This window comes from Culex pipiens, chromosome 2 (genome assembly GCF_016801865.2).
Source record: "Culex pipiens pallens isolate TS chromosome 2, TS_CPP_V2, whole genome shotgun sequence".
Taxonomy (NCBI): domain Eukaryota; kingdom Metazoa; phylum Arthropoda; class Insecta; order Diptera; family Culicidae; genus Culex; species Culex pipiens.
The window spans coordinates 76317553-76339826 of NC_068938.1; the positions used below are offsets into that span (position 1 = coordinate 76317553).

A 22274-nucleotide genomic window follows, 5' to 3' on the forward strand; every position below is an offset into this window, starting at 1 on the left:
ACTAAGTATCAGCTCGAATTTTTGCTCAAAAGTTGTTTTGAACGCTGGAATTTAACAAAACAGAATTCGCATACATAACCTCAAAGGGCGGAAATTTAAATCGACATTCTTCGCTCTGTTCTGCTACTCAACACTAGGTGTCGCATGTCGTTTGGCTCTTGAACGGCAATTACTTAAAATATTTATTTGTTAATGAAAAAGTCATTCAATCAAACAAATTTGACTAATTTTGAGTCGCTGAACTCGAAATTGACTTTAAAAATAAGAAAATCTCTGGAGTTTTTTTTAAAAGGTCCAATAAACCAAATTTCCAGTTTTTGTTTTTTGGGTGTTTTTAGAACCGCCAGGGGTATTGAAAAACACCCAAAAAGCAAAAACTGAAAATTTGGTTTATTGATCCTTTTCATAAAAAACTCCAGATACATTCAAACTCCGATGGTTTGACACCAACTTTTGTCAAACGAACGGGTTCACTTTTTAGTTTGACACCCCTTTTACACGGAGTTCACACACACTACCAAACGTCGTCGACCAAACGTTTGTTTTGATAGTGTGCGTGAGCGCCGTGTCAAAAGGGACAGTTCGTCACTAAAAATGTGTCAAACGAAAAAGTTGAAAAATTAAAAAAAAATTGAATTGATTGTTCTAAATCTCATTCAAGCTTTTTGGGCTGTTCTGCAACAAAAAATAATGATTTTTATGTAGTTATGGCGTTTATTTAAATAAGTATCTCCATATATTCCTGCCACGTGGGCAGCTCGATACCACAATTAACATTGTATTGCAAATTTGTTTTCTCACATCTTATCGCAGCAAATGCAGGTTAGACCTTTCTCCTCTCTTCTTAAGCTTCGCTCCATCTATCCATCCAGATTGTTTCACAGCATGACTACAGACAGCGTTGCGTTAGGCGCTTCCGAAACCCTTTTTTTTGTTAGTGCCCTTTATATACTTTCTTGTTGTAGAACCATCAAAGTTATTTTTGTTTTATATAATTTGGAAGGCTTAAAAATATATAGCTTGCATCACTCTGTAACATGAAGATCACGACAAAAAACGTTGTACCTTTACTTTGCCTTTGTCATTTTAGGTTTAAATTTGATTTTGTTTTGTTGTTGCAGCATTTGAGCTTGGAAATTTGATTTCTTTTTTAGATTGTTAGATTTGTGTGATTGATTAGCCTAAATTGTGCTTTCCAAGCATGCCTGAAATGATAAACTTTTGTTTTCTGTGGGAAAATATTGTAGCACGTATTGGAGAAGCGACGCTTCTCACCTATTTTATAAATATCTTGTTAAATATTTGTTCACATAATTTGTAACGTCTATCACAACTATGTTGTGTTCCTCCATTCATATTTCAGTTATAAGCACCGCGTTTATATTTAAACAATCAGAATTGACAGCATTTGGCAAAGATAAGTTGCGCTTATATAACTCATTCTGCGCGTAGAAGCTCGTTTCAACTTTCGTGAATCGCTCAAGAGTGGTTTTGTTTTTTTTTACGTTAAGATTGTAAAATGGTGCAAAGTTTTGATTTGATTTGCAATCAGTTAAGGTCCGAGAACTTTCATTTTTCGAGAGTGGCTCAGAAAAACTCTCTACAGCAGACTCGTACAATCGTACTTTTCTACGAAGGTTCTCAAGGAGCTATTACACTACGGCAAACAAACAAACTCGCACTTTTTGACAGTTTGCCAGTTTGCCTGCATTGTTTGTTTGCCTGGATTTGTTTGTGCAAACGTCAGCCTGCATACATTTTGCCTTGTTTGTGAGTTTGGCAAACTGTCAAACATGAAAAAGTGCGAGTTTGTTTGTTTGTTTGCCGTAGTGTAAAAGCTCCTTCATTCTCTCACAAAGTTGGTTTAAGTGAGAGAGTGTGTTTGCAGAAAAAGTTTGAGTTTTTGTGATTTTCCACTTTTTTGTGAGCAAACATTTTTAGCCTGAAATACAGCATTGAACAATAAACATTTACTAGAATTTATCAAGTTGCTAAAATATTGACTTCCCTTAATTATCAGAACATAAAATGGCTTTAGCTAGCTCCTTTCGCTTGAATTCCAACACTATTGCACAAAAAGATGTAAACATTCACACGCACGACATCACAAACACAAATACTTAGTCCCTATTTTGTTTCTTTTGTTCCCAAGCGGTCTGCATTGACCAAATACTGAGCGGTCTCATGTAGCCGATGGCTCGGTAGTGCCGTTCCGCGTACAGCGCTTCCGGCGTTTCAAAGCTCATGCCAATCTTCTCCGAAAGCGTTTGATACAGGCCTCCGGCCGTCTGGAACGCTTCCGTAAACATGCCCTCGTGAATCATGGTCGAGGCCAGGGCGTACGTTACCCCGGTCCACACCTCTTCGGCTTGCAGGGTAGAGCTGTCCGCCCGACCGTCCTTGTTGGGCTGGCTGCTCGGGATGTACCCGTTGACGGCGCCCATGTTGCCTCCGCAGAACCGCATCACATTGTTGTCGTAGATGGTCTTCAGAGCCGTTCGGACGTTTTCTTTCGGGACGATGTCGTAATCGAACCCGCAGCAGCGTAGATACCAGTGGCCACACAGCTGGTCGGACATGATCGAGTTCTTGGAAGTGCTCTGGCTGTCAAACTTGTAGTACGACCCGTTCCATAGCTTCTCCTCGAACGAGGCTTTGCCCTTTTCCAAAATCTCCCGATATTTAATGCAATCCTCGGATTGATCCAGCAAGTTCGCCATAACCGACATGCAGTGCAGACTGGCCAACCACAACCCACCACAGTACGAACTCGGACCGTCCATGACCCACGTGTCGTACGTTTGGTCCGGCGACTTGCTGTTCTCGATCAGCCCATCGTTATCCTTATCCCACTCGAGGGTCTTCTCCAGCACCTGCTTGCAGGCCGGATACATGCTCTTCAAGTAGGTCATCGCGTCCATCAGATAGACCTTCCCATTCGTCTCGTTAATGTACATCGACGCCGACTTCCGGTTCTGGGCCTTATCCTCCGGCGAAACTTTGTTGCGGTTGTCCTGCACGTACATCTCGAACATGCTCTCCTTGTCGATGAACTCAATCGAGCTGAACTTGCTCGCGTTGTCCGCGTTCAGCTGGGCGTAGTGGTTGAGCGTGTAGTAGTCGCGGTACACCTGCAGGATGAACTTGGTGTTCAGATCCTTCCACTCGGACACGTCGTGGATCGGGTACGCGTTGATCAGCTCGAACGGTTCCTCGTCTGGAAGAGTCGACAAATTTGAGAAGGTGCGCACATTTCCAGAATTGATCGTAACTTACCGGGATCGCCCAGGTCGTGCGGTACGGAACTTTTTATCTTCCGCGGAATGACCTTCCCGTCGTAGAGATGCTTTCGTCCCTCGGTTATCTCTCGCTGTACAGCATCCTTGTAGTCGTACTGTAAGCTGACCTAAGGGAAGGATAAATCATTGCTACAAGCAGTCATCAGACAGAGAAAGCCACGTTCTTACTTGTAGATTCGGCCACAGGCTGGCCAGCGCGTGCGACGCATAGAAATGAACGTCGTACGTGTTGTACATCCGATACTCGTGCCCTTCGAGGTACGCGTAGCGACCGTAGGCCAATCTGTGAAAAATGAAAAACCATGAAGCTTGAGATTCTGCCGCGACCTTGACTCATTGGGTCGATGAAACTGACCTGGGATCATCGTACGGAAGGGTGGTGTCGTCCACGGCCAGCCAGATGCTGCCACCGTCCGCGATAAAGTACAGCTCGTTGAAGATGGCACTCTTGTACCAGTCGGGAAGGTCACTGTTGAAGAATCGCATGATATTATTTAGCTCCAAATCGAACATCAAGGGATGAACTCACCTATCGTCCAGAATGGGCCGCTGCCACTCGTCTATCAGGGACTCCCACTTGCCGTAGTTGCGCAGCGCATAGTCCGAGATCACAGGACCGGCATCGCCGTTCTTGCCGAAATATTTGGTGTAGTACTTGTAGTACTCTTTCATCTTTTTGGTAAAGTGAATCTTTGGCATGTCCCACACCAGCGAGAACTCCAGCTCCGAGCTGGACTCGGATGGAACCAGAATTTGTGCGCTGACCGCTACGGCGACGTCCTTAGCTGAAATGTGTGAAAATGAGTAAAACTTCATCAGCTAAATCCGGGGTTCCCCGCACTCACTCTTCAAACTCTCGTCGCCGGACTTCTCCGTCAGGTGGCCATTCTCCTTCAAATCATTCCACAGCTTCTCCCCGTTTCCGCTCGGATCAAACTTCTCGCACCGCGTCAGGTTGATCTCCGACGAAGTCTTGCAGCTAACGCAGTAAGTGCACGGCAAGTCCGCGATCGTCTGCTTAATGCTGACTCCCTTGGCCGTCCCGTGGGCAAACGCCGCCGTTTCCGCGTTTCCCTCGGCGTCCTGCTTCTTGTTGCCGGTTCCGTTCTTGAACGTGAACGTAATCGTCACGTGCCGGTCCTTGCCGCACACGTTCTCGACGGTCCACGCGAAGACGGCCACCGGCAGCGAGCTTTCCTTGTAATCGTGGGGTATGATCGGCGAGATCTGCCGCTGAACCAGCTTGATGCCGTGCTCGCTGAGGTCGTACTCGGACCAGGCCCGCGGGTACAGCGCCGTGTAGCTGCACTTGGACGAGTTGATGGTGCTCTCCCAACTGGCCAGCGGCGTTTTGGGGCGACTGGAATTACAAAAAAGAGGGGGATACAATGAAACCCACTCTTCAGTTGTAGCAAATGTGTTGCAAAATCATAATTAACAACATGCTCCCCGTTGCACCATTTGCGGTTTCGTTAATGATATCATCTTCATCAACTCAGCGCTCTGTACTCGTCGGCCGTGCTGCTGCTGTAATGGCTGGGTGTCTGGACCCGGGCTTAATTGGGTGTGAACTTTGGTAGATTGGATTTCAAGCCGCATGAGACAGTGTCGTCGCTCGGCGTGCGTACTAAATTGCTACCCGAAGGGGTAAAACAACCCATAAGTGCAGTCAAGAATCGATTACAGTGCATGATACGTTGTAATCGTCGGTAAATCTCTTGACTTCCAAGGGGCTGGAAACTCTAATATTACTTAAGAATACTGAGTATACTAACGATATTCCAGTATACTTGTTAGTGTACTAACTGAAAAGCAATAAACTGTTAGTATATTAAGATACTCTCAGTATATTGGTAAGTATACTGGCGATATTTAAAGGAAATAATAAGTATACTAACATATATTTTGATATACTGGTTGACATAATAATTAAAGCTCTAAGAGTTTCCAACCCCTTGTTGACTTCCGGCTTGGGTTATTTGAATCAAGATTTGAATTTAAGTTTGTTCGATATTGGTTAATTGATTGGAACCATAAAGTTAAATGACTAGACCACAAATCATCAGGGTAAAACAACACTAAACACGGAAAGGTAGAGTTTCAAATCACATCTAACACCTTCCTTTACCACAAATGTTCATGAAAGGCATCATACCTTTGGGCAAATTGGCTAACATTTGATTGAAAACTCGTTAAACGAGTCCCTTGTGCATATCAAATGTAGATTAAGCAGTAAAAAATTCGTAAATTTGGAAGGTGTTAAATTTTATGCAGGACTATTACATCTTATTTTATTTCAAATATTATTTCAATTAAGTCAGAAAAGGTATTACTACGATGAATAGGTCAATTTACACATTTTAAATGTAACATTACAGTTTTTCTGACACAAAAGATGTAATATTATACATTTTTTATTGTGTGGGAAAATCTTGAGAATCTTTATCCTGTATATTGATGCCAATTCGGTTCATCCAGTTTTAAAATATCGTGGCACTCACTTCGCTTTGAGACGGTGATTTTAGCAGATTGAATTCTGGATTTTGTCATGTCTATGCGAAGATTATTCAAGTTCAAGTTGCCTAGGAATTGATAATTAGGAATAGAACCAACTCCACCTTATCCATATTCTCAACCCCATGACAGCCGTCCATTGTCGGCTGGTTTAATTTCCACCGCACACCAGGGTCCAGCAAAGGGATTTCAAAAACGGGAACTGTTCATGCTCGACTTTTTCAACAGGATAAGGGAAAATCTCCACGGTATCCTCAAGTATGTTTCGCTTGGAGTTTTACGGTTTTTGGGAATGTGAGTGGTGAGTGGTAACCATCGTTTGCATCTTTTATATTTATAATCAGAATTTTACATTATTGTCGTTGGGAGTGATACAATTTTCCACCAGTGAAAGTAAGCGAGGTATTAAAATAATAGTAATACAGTCCAGATTTGATTATCCGGAGGGCTACGAAAAATTTAACTTTGGATAATCGAGTTTTGTTTGTTGTGGTTCGTTACCAGATATAATGCTAAAGTGATCTAAATTTTGAATCCAAGATGGAAGCATTTTGTGATTTAATAGGCAAACAATTATTGAAATTTGACTAAAATAGGGTCAAATAATTCGAATTTTGTTAAGAGCAAGAAAATAAAAAAAATGTTTTTTTTTGTTCGTGATTAGATTATCCGAAGTCCCATTCAATTGAAACCTTCGGATAGTCGAACTTCGGATAATCGAAACTTCGGAACATCGATTCTGGCTGGACTGTAACAGTTTCATTGTTTCATACAACGTAATTAGAGAGCAGTTCTCTGAGATTTCGGTCATTCGATTTTTTTTTGTATTTACCTGTCCATACAAAAATTATATCTGAAAATTCAAAATTCTGTATCTTTTGAAGGACTTTATTTATCGATTTGGTGTCTTCGGCAAAGTTGTAGGACTACACTGAAAAAAAATAATACACGGTACATTTTTTTGTGATTTTTATTTTCACTTTTTGTCATTAAAACTTAAATTGCAAAAAACACTAATATTTTTTCATTTTCTGATATGTTTTAGAGGACATCCAATGCCAACTTGTTATAAATTTCCAGAATGGACAAAAAATCTTGGACCGAGTATGATTTTTTTTTGAATCAATATTGATTTTTTCAAAAAAAAAATAGAAATATTGATCACACAAATTTTTCAACTTCATTTTTCGAATTTGCATTCAAAAGTACTCTAGTACCGTTTTCAAGTTCCAGCCATTTTTATCTAACTTTTAGAATAGTAAATAGTCGCATTTATTCATTTTTTTAAGCAAGTGTCCATGTTTGCCCACTTTTGAAAAAAATATTTGTGAAAAGCTGAGAAAATTCTCTATATTTTGCTTTTTTGAACTTTGTTGATACGACCCTTAGTTGCTGAGATATTGCCATGCAAAGTTTTAAAAACAGATTTTTTTTTTTTAAGTCTCACCCAAACAACCCACCATTTTCTAATGTCTATATCTCAGCAACTAATGGTCCGATTTTCAATGTTAAAACATGAAACATTCGTGAAATTTTTCAATATTTTCGAAAAAATACTTTCAGATCAGTAGTGCGGTGCCTGTGTGGACGCGCAGTCCTGTTTTTTCGTGTTATTTTCCGTCTCTTTTGTGTCGATGTTCGAGTGCATGGGGTGATTGGCTCTTATAATTAAATAATGGCATCAGTAGTGTGGTGCTTTTCGGGACGCGCAGTTCTGTTTTTTTACCTCCTTTTTTTTCTTTTTTTTCATTGTTTTTTTTTTCCAATCGCGTTCGTTGGCCGATGAGTTTTTTTGTGTTGTTCTCTATTTATAGTTTTCTATAAAAACGTACCTATTTTTTTGAGACTAGCAATTCGTATTGCTGGATTAAACCCTTTCTATATCATTCCAATAATCATTTCAATAAATGAAGCCCTTCCTACATCACCGTTGATCGGAAGGCACGCCGACGGAGAATTTCTGGAGAATCGCGGTCGAATTAATACTATATTTAAATCCCTAGATAGGTATCTTTCCGCAGCCGGCTGCCTAAGATTTTTAAAATTTCAACCGATAAACAAATTGCTCATGGTCGCATCACCTACCACAGTGAATCCTGACCTCATACCCATCTTACTAACCCCTCAAAACTCATGTGATACTTTGTCGGAGACGCAGTCGATTTGGCGGTCCCATCACTCAAGTATCGGCTAACATTCCCATCCACTTCCCCGTGTCTTACCACTGGTCGTGGCCGGCGTCGGTATTGATCAGCACGATAGGGACCTTTGAAATTTGCGAAAGGGTGATGATTGGTTCCTACTTTTCATCTGTGGTCCACGGAGCAATGTTTGGGGGTCCTGGTCAATAACGAAGTAGCAGCTACGGGTAGACACCAATGCTATGCTATGCTAAATTATGTTTTAGTGGCATAAAGTGAAATTTAAAATCACAACAAAATTTATCGTGTTTTTTTCAGTATATTCCTTATCCATACCTACAACTTTGCCGAAGACACCAAATCAATCAAAAAAATCCTTCAAAAGATAAATTTGTATGGAAAATTATACGGACAAACTAATGATGGGCACGAAAAAACGAAGGCACAAAAAAAGTTTCAGCCGGATTAAAAAATACAAAAATAAAAATAACCGTAGAGAATTAAAAAAAAACAAATTATTCGCTTTACAGCATTGCCTTGGTGTTCTCGATTGCGAGATTCCTACTCGAAACTAAGTGTCCGTAGGCTTGATTGTTGAGGCAATTGCAAACTTCTTTTGACAACTTAGCTTCCATCCATAACGGGATTCGAACTGACGACCTTTGGATTGTGAGTCCAACTGCCTACCAGCGACTCCACCGAGACAGGACCCAGGGAGACGACTCCTACACCTGGACTTCTAGGTTAGACCGGGGCCAACATTTACTTCCCTGTCCGACGGAAGGCGTAATCAGACAAATCTCGTCTCAAAATTTGCCACCGGGACCTTCTGGGATCGAACCCAGGCCGACTGGGTGAGAGGCAACCACGCTTACCCCTACACCACGGTCCCGGCTTCGTAGAGAATTGCTCTGTAGTATTAAATGTTGTTTATATTTGCCATAAAAGTTTTATTTTTATATTAAAAGTAAAACACTTTTACTCATACAACGATTTTGTTCCATATATGCATGGTAGTATCAAAAACTTTCAACTTTTAAATCAAAAATTTTCAACTTTCCACGAATATTTACTAACGCAAACTTTTAACCCAAGAACGACATTTTTAACCTAACAGTTTTGTTTCTTTGTGTGAAGGTTTTCTAAAAAATATCACTTCAGATAATTGAATAACATTTCGTCGCCATCGTGCTAACTTGTCGTACGTGCATTTTGGGCCAAATTGAGTTAAGAACGCCATTTTGTACAGCTCACAATGCCTCACCTTTTGACCTTCACAGATCCCCAAAATTCGATTTCAATCCTGAGATATTCAACAAAAACCGAAAAAAACTCCGTGCATTTTTGTCGCTTTACATATGAAAATAGTTTCTTTCTTGTCGTGCTATCTTGTCACTCCATGAAAATTGATGTAAGTGCGACAAAAGGCCAAAGGGATTTCAGGCCAGGAAAGTCAGGATGCGTTTGTCGCACGTACAAGCTAGACTACCGTAAACATTTGTAATTATAACTCGGGACTCCAGCAACCAACTTCAACCAAACTTTGGGACAATGCACAGAATGGTGAGCCAAACAAAACGTGTTTGTTATTGTTTACATTGCTTGCTCTCGTTTTTTAATATTCAAGGTCAAACATTAAAACGCGTTTTTCTCGGAACGTCAAAATGGCGGGTGCGACAAGATAGCACGACGACGTCGATTTGTTTGTTATTGCTTGTGATCATATCAAGTGATCTACAGTTTTTAAATCTAAAATTGAAGCCAAACTGGCTATGATGGAATTAAAAAATGTATTTTGTTATTTAATAGGTAATCAACTAAGAAAATTTTGAATAAAGTCAAAGAACTCGAATTTTGGTCAAAGCAAGAAAATAAAAATTAAATTAATTGGAGATACGTAATGTTAATTGCATTCGCCAAAGATTCTCCGGCACAAGCTAACCCAGAAGATTATCCCTTTAAAATCCCACCCGGAGCTTATTTTCTTTAGCCTTATTTAAATTCCATAACCTCAAACCATCCAAAACCTTCCACCGGCACCATTGTGACCCATCATTGATTTATTCGCAATCCTTTGAACAACAAATTGGATTTAACGTCTCACACGGCATCAAGCCATGCAAAAGGGTGGTTTGGTTTGGCGCGCAGACATCGTGTACTTCGTCATCCGTAGCCCTATTTAATAGCCCTGTGATGCGAATGAAAAAAAATCCAAATCCTTGCCAACACAAATCATACGCCACACCACCAGAGGGGTTCGTTCAAGAATTACGTAACATTACATGTCATGTTTTGTTTTTCGTAGAAAAAAAAAGAAACGGTTGTCTTATACCCGTGGTGTAGAGGTAAGCTTGGTTGCATCTCACCCAGTCGGCCTGGGTTCGATTCCAGAAGGTCCCGGTGGCATTTTTCGAGACGAGATTTATCTGATCACGCCTACCGTCGGACAGGGAAGTAAATGTTGGCCCCGGTCTAACCTAGAGGGTTACGTCCAGGTGTAGGAGTCGTCTCCCTGGGTCCTGCCTTGGTGAAGTCGCTGGTAGGCAGTTGGACTAACAATCCAAAGGTCGTCGGTTCGAATCCAGGGGTGGGTGGAAGCTTAGGTGTAAAAAGAGGTTTGCAATTGCCTCAACAATCAAGTCTTCGGACATCTTGTTTCGAGTAAGAATCTCGCAATCGGGAACGCCAAGGTAATGCTGTAGAGCGAATAATTTGATTTTGTTTTTTTTAGTCTCATTTTATTCGAAAATTCTGTATTGAGTTAAAGTTGTGTCTCCAAAATTTAATTCAAATTATTATTTTGACTTATTTTTAAATCATATATTCGGGGGTGTTTTTAAACAAAACTCTGCGAATGTCTTAAACAATTTTCAATTTCAGTACAAGAATTGCAGCACAGCCACTTAACGCATTCTCTCACCAACCGTGCTACGTAATATTTAAATGATCCCTTAGTTTTTACAATGACTGGCGCGTCAGACGCCACCACCACCGTCGTCGTCGTCGATGTGAACGACGCGTGTGCAACAGCAGTAATAAACGGAGTGTTTGTGTATGAGCTATGTGATGTAAATGGGGGTCCCGTTCTTTTTTGCACAAATTGTTCTTAAAGTGTTTGAACAGAGCAGGGTGACTGATTTTGAAGTTTTTGTCAGCTCTCCTTTTTAAATTTTATTTAAAAATTCAGAAAGTAAGCAACATTTTTTCCGTATGTGCTCTCAGAAATTATTATTTTCTATACTGGCTTTAATTTTGACCATAGGTGCATTTTGCAGAATACGTTATTATATATAAGTCGTTATGCAAAGTTCACTGTTGTCGATAAAAAAGTGGTGTGTAAATGATCGAGAAATTTTTAAAAATCGAATGTCTGATCGGTTTGATGTCTTTTGGAAAGTTTTGGAGATTGTATCATATTAAATTTAGCATACAATTTTATTTTTCGAATCTGCAATCCATTTATTTAAAAAAATCATGTATCACTCATTAAAATTTGCAAATTACTATGGAAGTCCTCAAATTTTCATTTTTAATTCCAGTCACCCTGACGACAACCTGTCTGGGCCCAATTTGGTTCAAGTAGATGCACGAGACCACCCCTCCTGTATGTACTCCGCCAACAACAACCGATTACGTCGTCTAACGAGAATCCGTAACCGGAGGGGAAACCGCGTCATGGAGTTCCCCCTCCCACCTCTCCTTACCTGTACGAAGAAAGCAGACTCTGGAAAATGGTCACATTGTTCTCGTCTTTGATGGTGACGATGAACTGGTTCGCGTGCACCGTGTTGTACTCGTACAGGCCCGGCCGCATCTGGAAGCGGCAAAACTCGCCGGCGAATCCCCGCCCGATGGTGCCGGCGCCGATGCCGCCGATCGGGGCCCCGTAAATCTGCTTCCCGTTTTCCGTGTACCAGTAGTCCATCAGCACCTGGCGGCCCTCGCGTGACACCTTCCAGTAGTACGGGATGTACCTGTCAATAGAGCGTGAAAGAGAGGAGAGTGGGTTTAATGTGATTAGTGTGCTGATTGCATTTCATAGATTAGTTAGAAGAAAAACAAACTTCAGGATTTAAATTTTAGTAATTTTATAATTTTCACTAATAAATAATCAAAGAAATATCAATGTTTCCAGAAATTCAGAATGGCATTCAAATCTATATATTCAAATATGCGAAGTTAAGAAATCTCCTGACAGGGTTGCCATAATTTCAGAACGATGGATTTTTAAAGTAACTATTTTTTTAATTTTTGTTGACTTTTAATTTTTTAAACCAGAGTTGATAATTTTCGCAAGGGACTTTTGAATCATTCTGGACAACTCAACTCAAAAACTAATTGTCTTAGTCAGAGTATTCCCGAGAGTTTTAATAGCAAAATGTAATAAAAATCCAATCGCCAGATTCCACCTCCTCATGTCCATATGGTCAACATCCCGTACACGATACGTCAAATTTGTTTTAGATTTTTATAGTCCCAGCCAGACATTAATAAATCAAATCCGTTCCCGATACATCATAAGTGCCCCGGAATAGAGAAGCAGATGTCGATTATTTCTTTTTTTCCATTTTTTTTTCTAAAACATTCAACAATAAATACATGAAAGTATAGCGAATCCGACCTTGTGCTCGATGACCACGCCGCGGCCGGCCCCAATGACTTGAGCTCTGGAATTGATGTGATGACTTTGAACTATTGAACAGAGGCTGCGTGCAGCGGTGTGTGGGGTAGCTTGTTTATATTTTGCTAAATGAATCTTTGACGTTCTTGTGTCTGTTTATTGATGGAGAGGCGCGCCTTAGGCGTGGCAAGGAGATCTTAGCTCGAGTGGGTTTGAGAGATGTGTTTAATGTGGAATATTGGGTTTTGTTTAGCTCATATTTGTTTAAAATGAGGTTAACAAAAAACAGATAAGTCAATAGACATCAATGGCTCTAATAAATTTTTATTTGCTTGATCGAGATCTGGAGTTTTTTAAAAGGTCCAATAAATCAAATTTCCAGTTTTTGCTTTTTGAGTGTTTTTGAAACTTCCTTGATTCAGGGGTATTTAAAAACACCCAAAAAACAAAAACTGAAAATTTGGATTATTGGACCTTTAAAAAAAACTCCAGAGATTTTCTTTCAAACCTTATGTAAACCGAAATTTTATTGAAAGGGACATACTCGTTGTTTTAAAAGCTTATGGAGCAATTCCAGCTCAAATCAGGAATTTTTCTGGTACTTTTGTACTCGACCCTCTCTGATTTCAATGAAACTTTGTAGACATGTTATCCTGGGCCTATATAAGCCATTTTTGTGTATATGGAGCCATAGTACTCGAAAATAACATTTGAGGAGGGCGTAAGGTAATTAAATATTTTTGTATTTTGTAATTTAAAAATTACTGTATCTCGAAGCCGTTGCGTCGTATCAAAAAATTGACAAAGACAAACTTGTAGGAAATTGGACGGGCTTTCTGAAAAAATACACTGAAACAAAAATACACGCCACATTAATGATATTTTCTGATTTTAAAAATCAGATCTAAAAATTAAATTTAAAGGTGATGTCACGATTTATTTTTCGTTCAAAATTTTTACGGAAATAGCCTAAAATGTTACCAAAAGACTGACGAAAAATGCAGGATGGTATGTCTCTTCTTAAAATATACAAAAATCATTTACTAAAACTGTTTTTTTGAAAAGTGGTCTAAACGTCAAAATTTTTAAAACCCTTAGTGGAGTTCGATTCTCCAGACAATTTTACATAAAAGTCTCCATATTGACCATCGTAATGAAAATATATGACCTCGTAAATATTTTTACCGGAAAGCTCGTCCAATTTTCCATAAGTTTGCCTTTGACAGCTTTTTGATTTATGTCGTTTTTATATTTACGTATCTAATCTAATCTAATCTAATCTAACACAAACGCAGCCAGTCCGATGAAAGCATGCTGGAAAGTCTTGTGATTAGATTACGCCCCAAGCACTTTTCTTGTCATTATTAATAATTGTAGTACATCCGAGAACACCCGAAAATGTATTACAAAAATTAAAGCGGCCAGCCCTACTGCGTTGTGTTTACCGCAGAGAGGATTCTGAGAACGGATCACATTTCACAGAATCTACAGGGGAGGAAGGATGCGTGGACATACCGTACCAAACGCTCCAATGTCATGTTTCATGTGTGTTATATAGTAGTTATTTATGTTCAGATAAATAAAATATATAGATAATATATCAATTGCAGTTTTACAAATTACCTTGATTTTTCCTGAAAAAGAATGTTAATTAAAAGAGAAAGTAGAAGGGAAACGAAGGAAGAGTCATTAAATACTTGATCGAAATCGTTAAATTAAAAGACCAGTTAAATATTTTTTTTGAAATTAGCTAAACCTTATCTTAAAATAAATCGCATGAAATAAAAAAAATAACTTGTTCTGAACTTTAATCGATTATGAACGAAATATTTACGAAGATATCGCAATACAAAGAAAAAAAGCAAATATTAATTATTGTAACGAAAAATAAAACATTAATCCGGCAGCACTGTCGACTCCCGCGTCACCCCCAACAGTATAAACCGTCAGCAGTCTCCCCGTTGGGTTCTCTCTCCAGGCAATCCTCATCGCCGCTCGCAATGATTCCAATGATGACACAGCCGCTCTCGCTCTTGGAAGCGGGAGCGTGTCTGCCAACACCACACACGCGATCACGAACACTATCAGGCCAGCAAGAGCGCACGAACACAACCACAGTTTTTCTCTCGGTTTTTCTCATCTCTTTCGTTTCCAAATCGAAGCAAACGACGCCGCTAAAATTGGCAAATCTGGTACAAAATCGTCGCAAAAACCGCATTTTCACGGTTCCCCGACCGATAACCGACCAAAACACGATCACCGTGACAATACTCGGAACATGGTCAATCGAAAGAACCCGGACGATCCACAAAAATGAGAAAAAAACGCGAAAAATTTAACAAAAAAACACGGACGCCAAGCAGAACGAACTGCTCCCGATGACGGCCACGAACGAACTCCTCTTATGTCGTTTTTATATTTACGTATGCATATTTACTGTCCTGGTTTCTACCACACTGAAAACAATTTTCTATTTTCAGTTATTAGCAGTGCAATTAAGCTTATATCTGTAAGCCCTTACATCCAATTGAAATGCTGTTAAAGGCAAACTTATGGGAAATTGGACGAGCTTTCCGGTAAAAATATTTACGAGACTGAAAAACCAAGTCTGTCATATAGAAATTGCCAAAAACCACCAAAAAACCCGTTTATTCAACATTTTTATTTTTAAAAACGCTGTATCTTCCCAAAGATTGGACATAGGACAATAGTCAATATGGAGACTTTTATGTAAAATTATCTGGAGAATCGATCCCCACTACTGGTTTTTAAAAATTTGGACGTTTAGACCACTTTTCAAAAAAACAGTTTTAGTAAATGATTTTTGTATTTTCTTAGGAGAGACATACCATCCTGCATTTTTCGTCAGTCTTTTGGTAACATTTTAGGCTATTTCCTCAAAAATTTTGAACGAAAAAAAATTGTAACTTCACCTTAAAATTTAATTTTTAAACATAAAAATTGAAAAATCCCATAGAAGTGGCGTGTATTTTTCTTTCAGTGTATTTTTTTCAGAAAGCCCGTCCAATTTCCTACAAGTTTGTCTTTGACCACTTTTTGGTACGATGCAACGGCTTCGAGATACAGTCATTTTTAAATTACAGAATACAAAAATATCTAAAAAATTTACGCCCTTCTCAAATGTAATTTTCGAGTGCAATTGGCTCCATATACACACAAATGGCTTATATAGGCCCAGGATAACATGTCTACAAAGTTTCATTGAAATCGGAGAGGGTCGGGTACAAAAGTACCAGAAAAATTCCTGATTTAAGCTGGAATTGCTCTATGCGCCATTTTGAAATTTTAGGCTTCAAAAATCTAAATAAACTAAAAACTGTAACAAAATTAGAATAAATCAATTTTTTTTTTCATTCGTGGGTAATTCTCTACCAACTCACACGAAATCGGGAAAAGTTGCCCCGACTCCTCTTCGATTTACGTGAAACTTTGTCCTAAGGGGTAACTTTTGTCCCTGATCACGAATACGAGGTCCGTTTTTTGATATCTCATGACGGAGGGGCGGTACGACCCCTTCATTTTTGAACATGCGAAAAAAGAGGTGTTTTTCAATAATTTGCAGCCTGAAACGGTGATGAGATAGAAATTTGGTGTCAAAGGGACTTTTATGTAAAATTAGATGCCCGATTTGATGGTGTACTCAGAATTCCGAAAAACGTATTTTTCATCGAAAAAAACACATTTTTTTTTAAACTCTTCCATTTTCCGTTACTTGACTGTAAAAAATTTTGGAACATGTCATTTTATGGGATTTTTTTTTTCGAATCTACATTGACCCAGAAGGGTCATTTTTTCATTTAGAAAAAAAATTTTCATTTTAAAATTTCGTGTTTTTTCTAACTTTGCAGGGTTATTTTCTAGAGTGTAACAATATTCTACAAAGTTGTAGAGGAGACAATTACAAAAAAATGATATATAGACATAAGGGGTTTGCTAGTAAACATCACGAGTTATCGCGATTTTACGAAAAAAAGTTTTGAAAAAGTTGGTCGTTATCGATCATGGCCGTTCATGGTCACCCGCGACAGACACGGACGACGAAACAAAGAGAAACGCAAAAAGAAACTTTGGGAAAATGTTGTGTATCAATAGGAGACCATATTTGCTTAGCTTTGTGCCATAATTTCATTTTATTTCTTGATTTTTGTTGTGGACGAAAACTGGTTCCAAGGGTGGGCGAAAATTGGATTTAGGGGGGCGAAAAAAGGCACTTCAGAGCACTTTATAAAAACGCAAAATTTTAACAAAAATGAACTTGTGCATGATAAAAACCTTGTGGAAACTTAAAATCAAATAGTTTAGCAACGCTCTACAACAAATAGAACCAAAAAACATAAATTGTCACTAATTTCTCGACAAATTTCCTGGCCTCCTACTATAAAGTGGACGATTTCTGGGTCCTCTACCCTATATTGTTTGACAAAACCATAAATTGGGGCAAGCTAATGCAACATTTTGGGCGCCCGAAATACGAACGGAGCGCTGCGCTCTCAGAATCAAAATAAGATTAAAAAAGATAGGAGGAACAAACACCTTAGATTTATTGGTCCTTTGTGTGAAATCTGTTTCCAAATATCAATATTTGCACATTTCTTAAATTTAATATTAAGATTGTTTGCAATACTCATACATCTCAAATGTCAATAACCATAAATATTACAACAAATCCCATCTCGATTTTTTTGCACCCTGCCGAAAAATCCAACGAGCTCGCCGATTTTTTTTTTGCTTTCGCCAAAAACTGCCCAAATCCGGGCACTTTTTATAGTTAGTCCTCCCGCACAAGCGATAACTCTCCTGCCCGCCTCCAAAAGCGCCATCGTCATCGCGCGAACAACAAAGCGCAAAGCTCGGACGACGCGTCGAATGTTGCGTACGAGCAAAACCGCCGCGAGACATGACGCCCTCGCCCTCGGAGAAGTGTCTAGCCAAGTCAGCAGCAACAAACGAGAAAAAGCAAAAGTGAAAATCGATAGATGTTTTTGGGCTACTGAATCACGTCGCGGGGTCTGGAGGACCCTCGGGAGGTTGACATCATCCCATGCTAAGACGATTCCTGGAGAAATGATATTTTTAGACGTTTTTGTACCGACGTTTCGACCCTTTTAGTGAGATTTTACTGTGAGCCTAAAAGTTTCACGAAGAACTACATGTTTCATGCTTCCCAACTGCTCTCCCACATTCAGTGCTCCCCCCCAGCCTGGCAGACATCGAGTCTCCACCAGGTATAAATAGTTAATCGATTAAGGTCCCAACTCCAGTCAGTAGCGGAGGGTTACGAGCTACAACCCTTTGTACACCACTAGCCTGGAGAGTCTCGAAAGTGAAAGTCGAGCTCACCTTAGTGCCATCGGGATGATGGGCCAGATCTGCCGGAACGACGGCTTCAGGTTCTGGTTCCTCGTTTCCGGGTAGACATGGTTGAACTTGAGCTTCAGGCCGTACTGGGGCACCGCGGACACTTGTTGTTTGAACTCGCAGAACGATTGAGCACTATCGCCATCCATTTTTCGGCACGGCACGATAAACACACTTTCGCGGAGGGCCTTTGAGTATTCCGGTCGTGTGAGCCACTAAACAGCTATAAATATATGTACACTAACTCTCTTGCTGGCTCTCTTCACCAAGCAGATTGCTCACTTGAACCGCTTTCCCTTGCTGACACACACAAAGTGGCTAATCACACCCCAAAAATCACTAGCACCAGCTATACACTAAGCACGACTCTTGGACTAGGTCGGCAGGTGTTTCCTTATCACTGACACCGCGGCATCGATTCAGTAATCACTCATCCAGCGTTGTTCCAGCAGTTGAACGCCTCAGCTGTGCTCTCCACCGGGAGGGAACCGTTTTGGGGATGATGAGGTGTGTACAATATGCCGCATAGACGCAGCACCCAGCAGCAGCAAACACAGTAATTGTACCAGTAGAACGATGGACGACCGACCACGAAAACACTCAACCGGAGACTGAGTCGACGAGAAGAGCACGAGAAAGCAAGAGTCAACCCATCCACCGTGTTTGTACGGGTGGTGTTGTAAGTTGACAGAGCTTCAGCTGTATGTGCGCATCGGTGGGAGTAAGAAAATGGTGGGACTTACGAGAAGTTGGAATATTTTTTTGTTGAAGAAAAATAAATAAATAAAAAAAATCTCGATTAATAATTGTTAGGAATTTAACGAAAAAACAAAATGTTCAAAACACAAATGTAAATTTATAAAAGAATAAATAAATAAAACATATATATTGGAAAATAAAAGGTTGTGCGTTACTTATTGACTGATTTAATTAAATTTAATCACTTACTTTTTAAAAGGTCAAATAAACCAATTTTTTTTAGAACTTGGGGCGTAATCTATCCACAAGTTCTTCCAGGATGCTTTCTTTGGACTGGTTAAGCTTGTGTTCGATTAGATTAGATTAGATTAGATTAGATTAGATTTGATAAACCAAATTTCCAATTTTTGCTTTTTGGGTGTTTTTGAAACCGAGTCAGGGGTATTAAATAACACCCAAAAAGCAAAAACTGAAAATTTGGGTTATTGGACCTTTAAAAAAAACTCCAGAAATATATCCCGTGGCTCGATTCTTTAGGTAAAAATAAGTCAATCTTGAGTCAAATCGGTTAAGGGTCGCTTTTTATCGTTGAAGGAAAAGAAAAAAAAATCATGAATTTCGTCAAAAGGTAGCGTTAAATGTGTCGGATCATTGCCAAGGGGAAAATTCTAATGTAAAATTGTATGACAAACAACTTTGTCAAAGATCACAAAGATCACAAAATGATCCGATTTAAGCCAGTTAACCCTGACGAGTTATTATCGATTTGAAGAAGACATTTTTGTATGAAAACCACCAGCTTTAACTATCTATAGCGATCCTCAAACTTTCACCGATTTAGAGTTACTTATTTTGGGCTAAGAATCAAGTCAGGGGGCATCCTTGAGGTCGTTTTTTATTGTCACCCTAATATTCACACTAAGTTATACGCGTCACAATAGAGGAGAGAATTGTGACGTCTGAAATGAAATCAAATCACTCAACGTTCATTTTGTGAGTGACTTTAACAGTTTGGCCTCGTTTGACAGCTACACTGTCCAAAATTTTCTGTGGGAGAGAAAAAGAGGCGAATACTTTATGAAAATCATACCTGTCAAAAATCCTAGTTTCAAAATTTTGTCGTGAGTTGCTTTTCTCCTCTATAGTTTCATTTACTAACATTAAAATTCGAACCGATAGTGTCAGCTGCTTTTTTCAAGAAGTATTTTGACATGCAAAAAAACAAAAATAAATCAAAAATAATACATAAAAATAGGTGTAACTTAAAAACGGAACATTTTATTTGATTTTGCTTGAAAAAAAAGATTTAAAATTATATGTTGGCCAGGTTTTCTATATTTTTCAAAAACTTTTCATAAATTCATATCTCCTAGACCAGTTTTTACACCCTCACGCACTCTGGATCAGAAGTTAAGTTATCAAGTTAAGTTATTTTAGTCCCCTAAAACATATAAAAAAATTAAAAAATAAAATATAGGTACTTATTTTAGGAATTAAAAGCTTTTTCTGAAAAGTCCTAATCGAAGACACCAAATCGAGCAAAAAATCCCTTCTTCGTATACAGCATATCATACATTTACAAACCCATTTTGTATGGCCAGCCCCTATGAACATAAGGAATGCATAGAAAAATTTCATTCAAACCAAAAATGAAAAATAAAAAAAATCGTGAAAATGATAGATAAGTAAGTACTTTGTTTCATCTACAATTCATTATTCAGTTTGTGCAAATATTTGTGCAAATTTCTCTATAGATCAAAAGATGACTTTTTTAGTCCCTTGAAACATTTAAAAAATATCGAAAACCTTGTGAATGTGGATTTATAAAATAAAACTTTTAGTAATAAAAGCTTAATCAAAACTATTTTTTCTTCTCAACCAATACCAATGACTAAGATTGTACGGAGACTTGTATGAGCAAACAATGATGCAAAACGGCTTTTCTTGCCGCTCCGGTCAAGTTTTAGTCAAATATATAATTTCAAATGAAATCCATTTTTGGTTTTCGCGTAGAATTAAAAAAAAAAACATTGACAAAGTCTGATAAAATTAGTCAAATATCCATTCCAAAATGTTTAAGGAAATAGTATGCAATAGTATTAGGTATGTTTTTTGATCAAATATTATTTGCTTTGCATGCATTATCTGAAACTTTTGTTTCAGAAATAAAATAACCTCAAAAACACAGAATGTTCTCTGCATAGTTTTCTCAATCAATTTTATGTTTTAAGAATGACAAATTAATTAGATCTGGCGACATTATTTTCTTTTATGCTCGGTGAGAACATAACATTTATGCTGAAGCTTTTCATGTGTGCGAAACTTTTCCCTCAAAGCTTCCCCACAGCGTATGCTTGAAACATTTCACCACCGTGATGCTCCATTAGCTCAAACGTCTCGTGGCATGCACTCATTGGCGACTGGTGATTAAGGCAGCAACATTTAATTTGCCTGCATAAAAGTTCCGACGATACAATCGAAAGATATCCTGCGCTAAAAAAGGTAGAACCACCGTCCTTTGAAAAGCCGCTAAACACATGTTACCGTCGATTTTGTTTTGCTATAGCAATTTGTATACGGCGCTTCTTCGTTTGGAAGTTCTGCTTAATTTGCGGTGGGAGCTTATTTTCTCGCTTGCTGTTTTTGTCGTTCTTTTAAGAATATTATTTAAATTTCGCAAAGAAGACGGTGGAGTCTACCACAAAAGTGCGAGTATTGAGTGAGAAAAGGTGATAGGGAATTATGTTAATTTTTTCTCACCTTTTTCGAGCATATCTTTTGTATGAGCTGAAGTTATGCATGAGATGAACTCATGTCAAATATGAGCTCTCTGCGACAAAGGGAAGTGGGGTAAAACGGGCTTTGAAGTTTGAGGTAAAAAAAACATAAAAAATCTTAAAATTGCTCGCATTTCCGTAAAACTTCTTCAATTCCAACTCTCTTAGATGCATTCGAAAGGTCTTTTGAAGCACTTCAAAATGTGCCATAGACATCCAGGATTGGTTTGACTTTTTCTCTTAGCTTTTACAACGTTAGTTTTGTCACAGTGTTCTAATATCTACGTGTGTATACATCAGTGGTGCGGTGCCTGTGTGGACGCGCAGTCCTGTTTTTTCGTGTTATTTTCCGTCTCTTTTATGTCGCTGTTCGAGTGCATGGGGTGTCCTGTTTTTTTTTTCGTGTTATTTTCCGTCTCTTTTGTGTCGCTATTTGTGTTCATGGGGTGATTGGATTTCTTCTTCTTCTTTTTTCATTTATTTTTTGTTCGCGCGTTCGTTGGCCGATGAATTTTATTTTTGTTCTCTTTATATAGTTTTCGATAGAAACGATCCGATTTTTTTTTTTAGACAAGCAAGTCGTATTGCTGGATTAAGTCCTTTCCATTTCATCGAGGATCGGAAGGCACGTCGACGGATATGTTTTAAGGCTTATGATATAAAATAATTTTAATGAATGAAGCCCTTCCTACATCACCGTTGATCGGAAGGCACGCCGACGGAGAATTTCTGGAGAATCGCGGTCGAATTAATACTATATTTAAATCCCTAGATAGGTATCAAAAAAAGTGCAGTGCTTCTTGGGACGCGCAGTCCTGTTTTTTTGTCTCTTTTGTGTCGCTCT

General features: G+C 38.9%; 1 protein-coding gene across 1 annotated transcript; it reads right to left on the reverse strand.

Annotated features, from left to right (window-relative positions):
• Positions 1–1077: 1077 nt before the first annotated feature.
• LOC120413545 (non-lysosomal glucosylceramidase) lies at positions 1078–18585 on the reverse strand. Its single transcript, XM_052707840.1, has 8 exons — positions 17937–18585; positions 11659–11928; positions 4145–4659; positions 3829–4084; positions 3655–3768; positions 3468–3582; positions 3277–3406; positions 1078–3217 (listed from the first exon to the last, which is right to left on the reverse strand). Exons 1-8 carry the CDS (start codon positions 18101–18103, stop codon positions 2121–2123), a joined length of 2664 nt encoding a protein of 887 aa, XP_052563800.1. The 5' UTR covers positions 18104–18585; the 3' UTR covers positions 1078–2120.
• Between the last annotated feature and the right edge of the window lie 3689 nt (positions 18586–22274).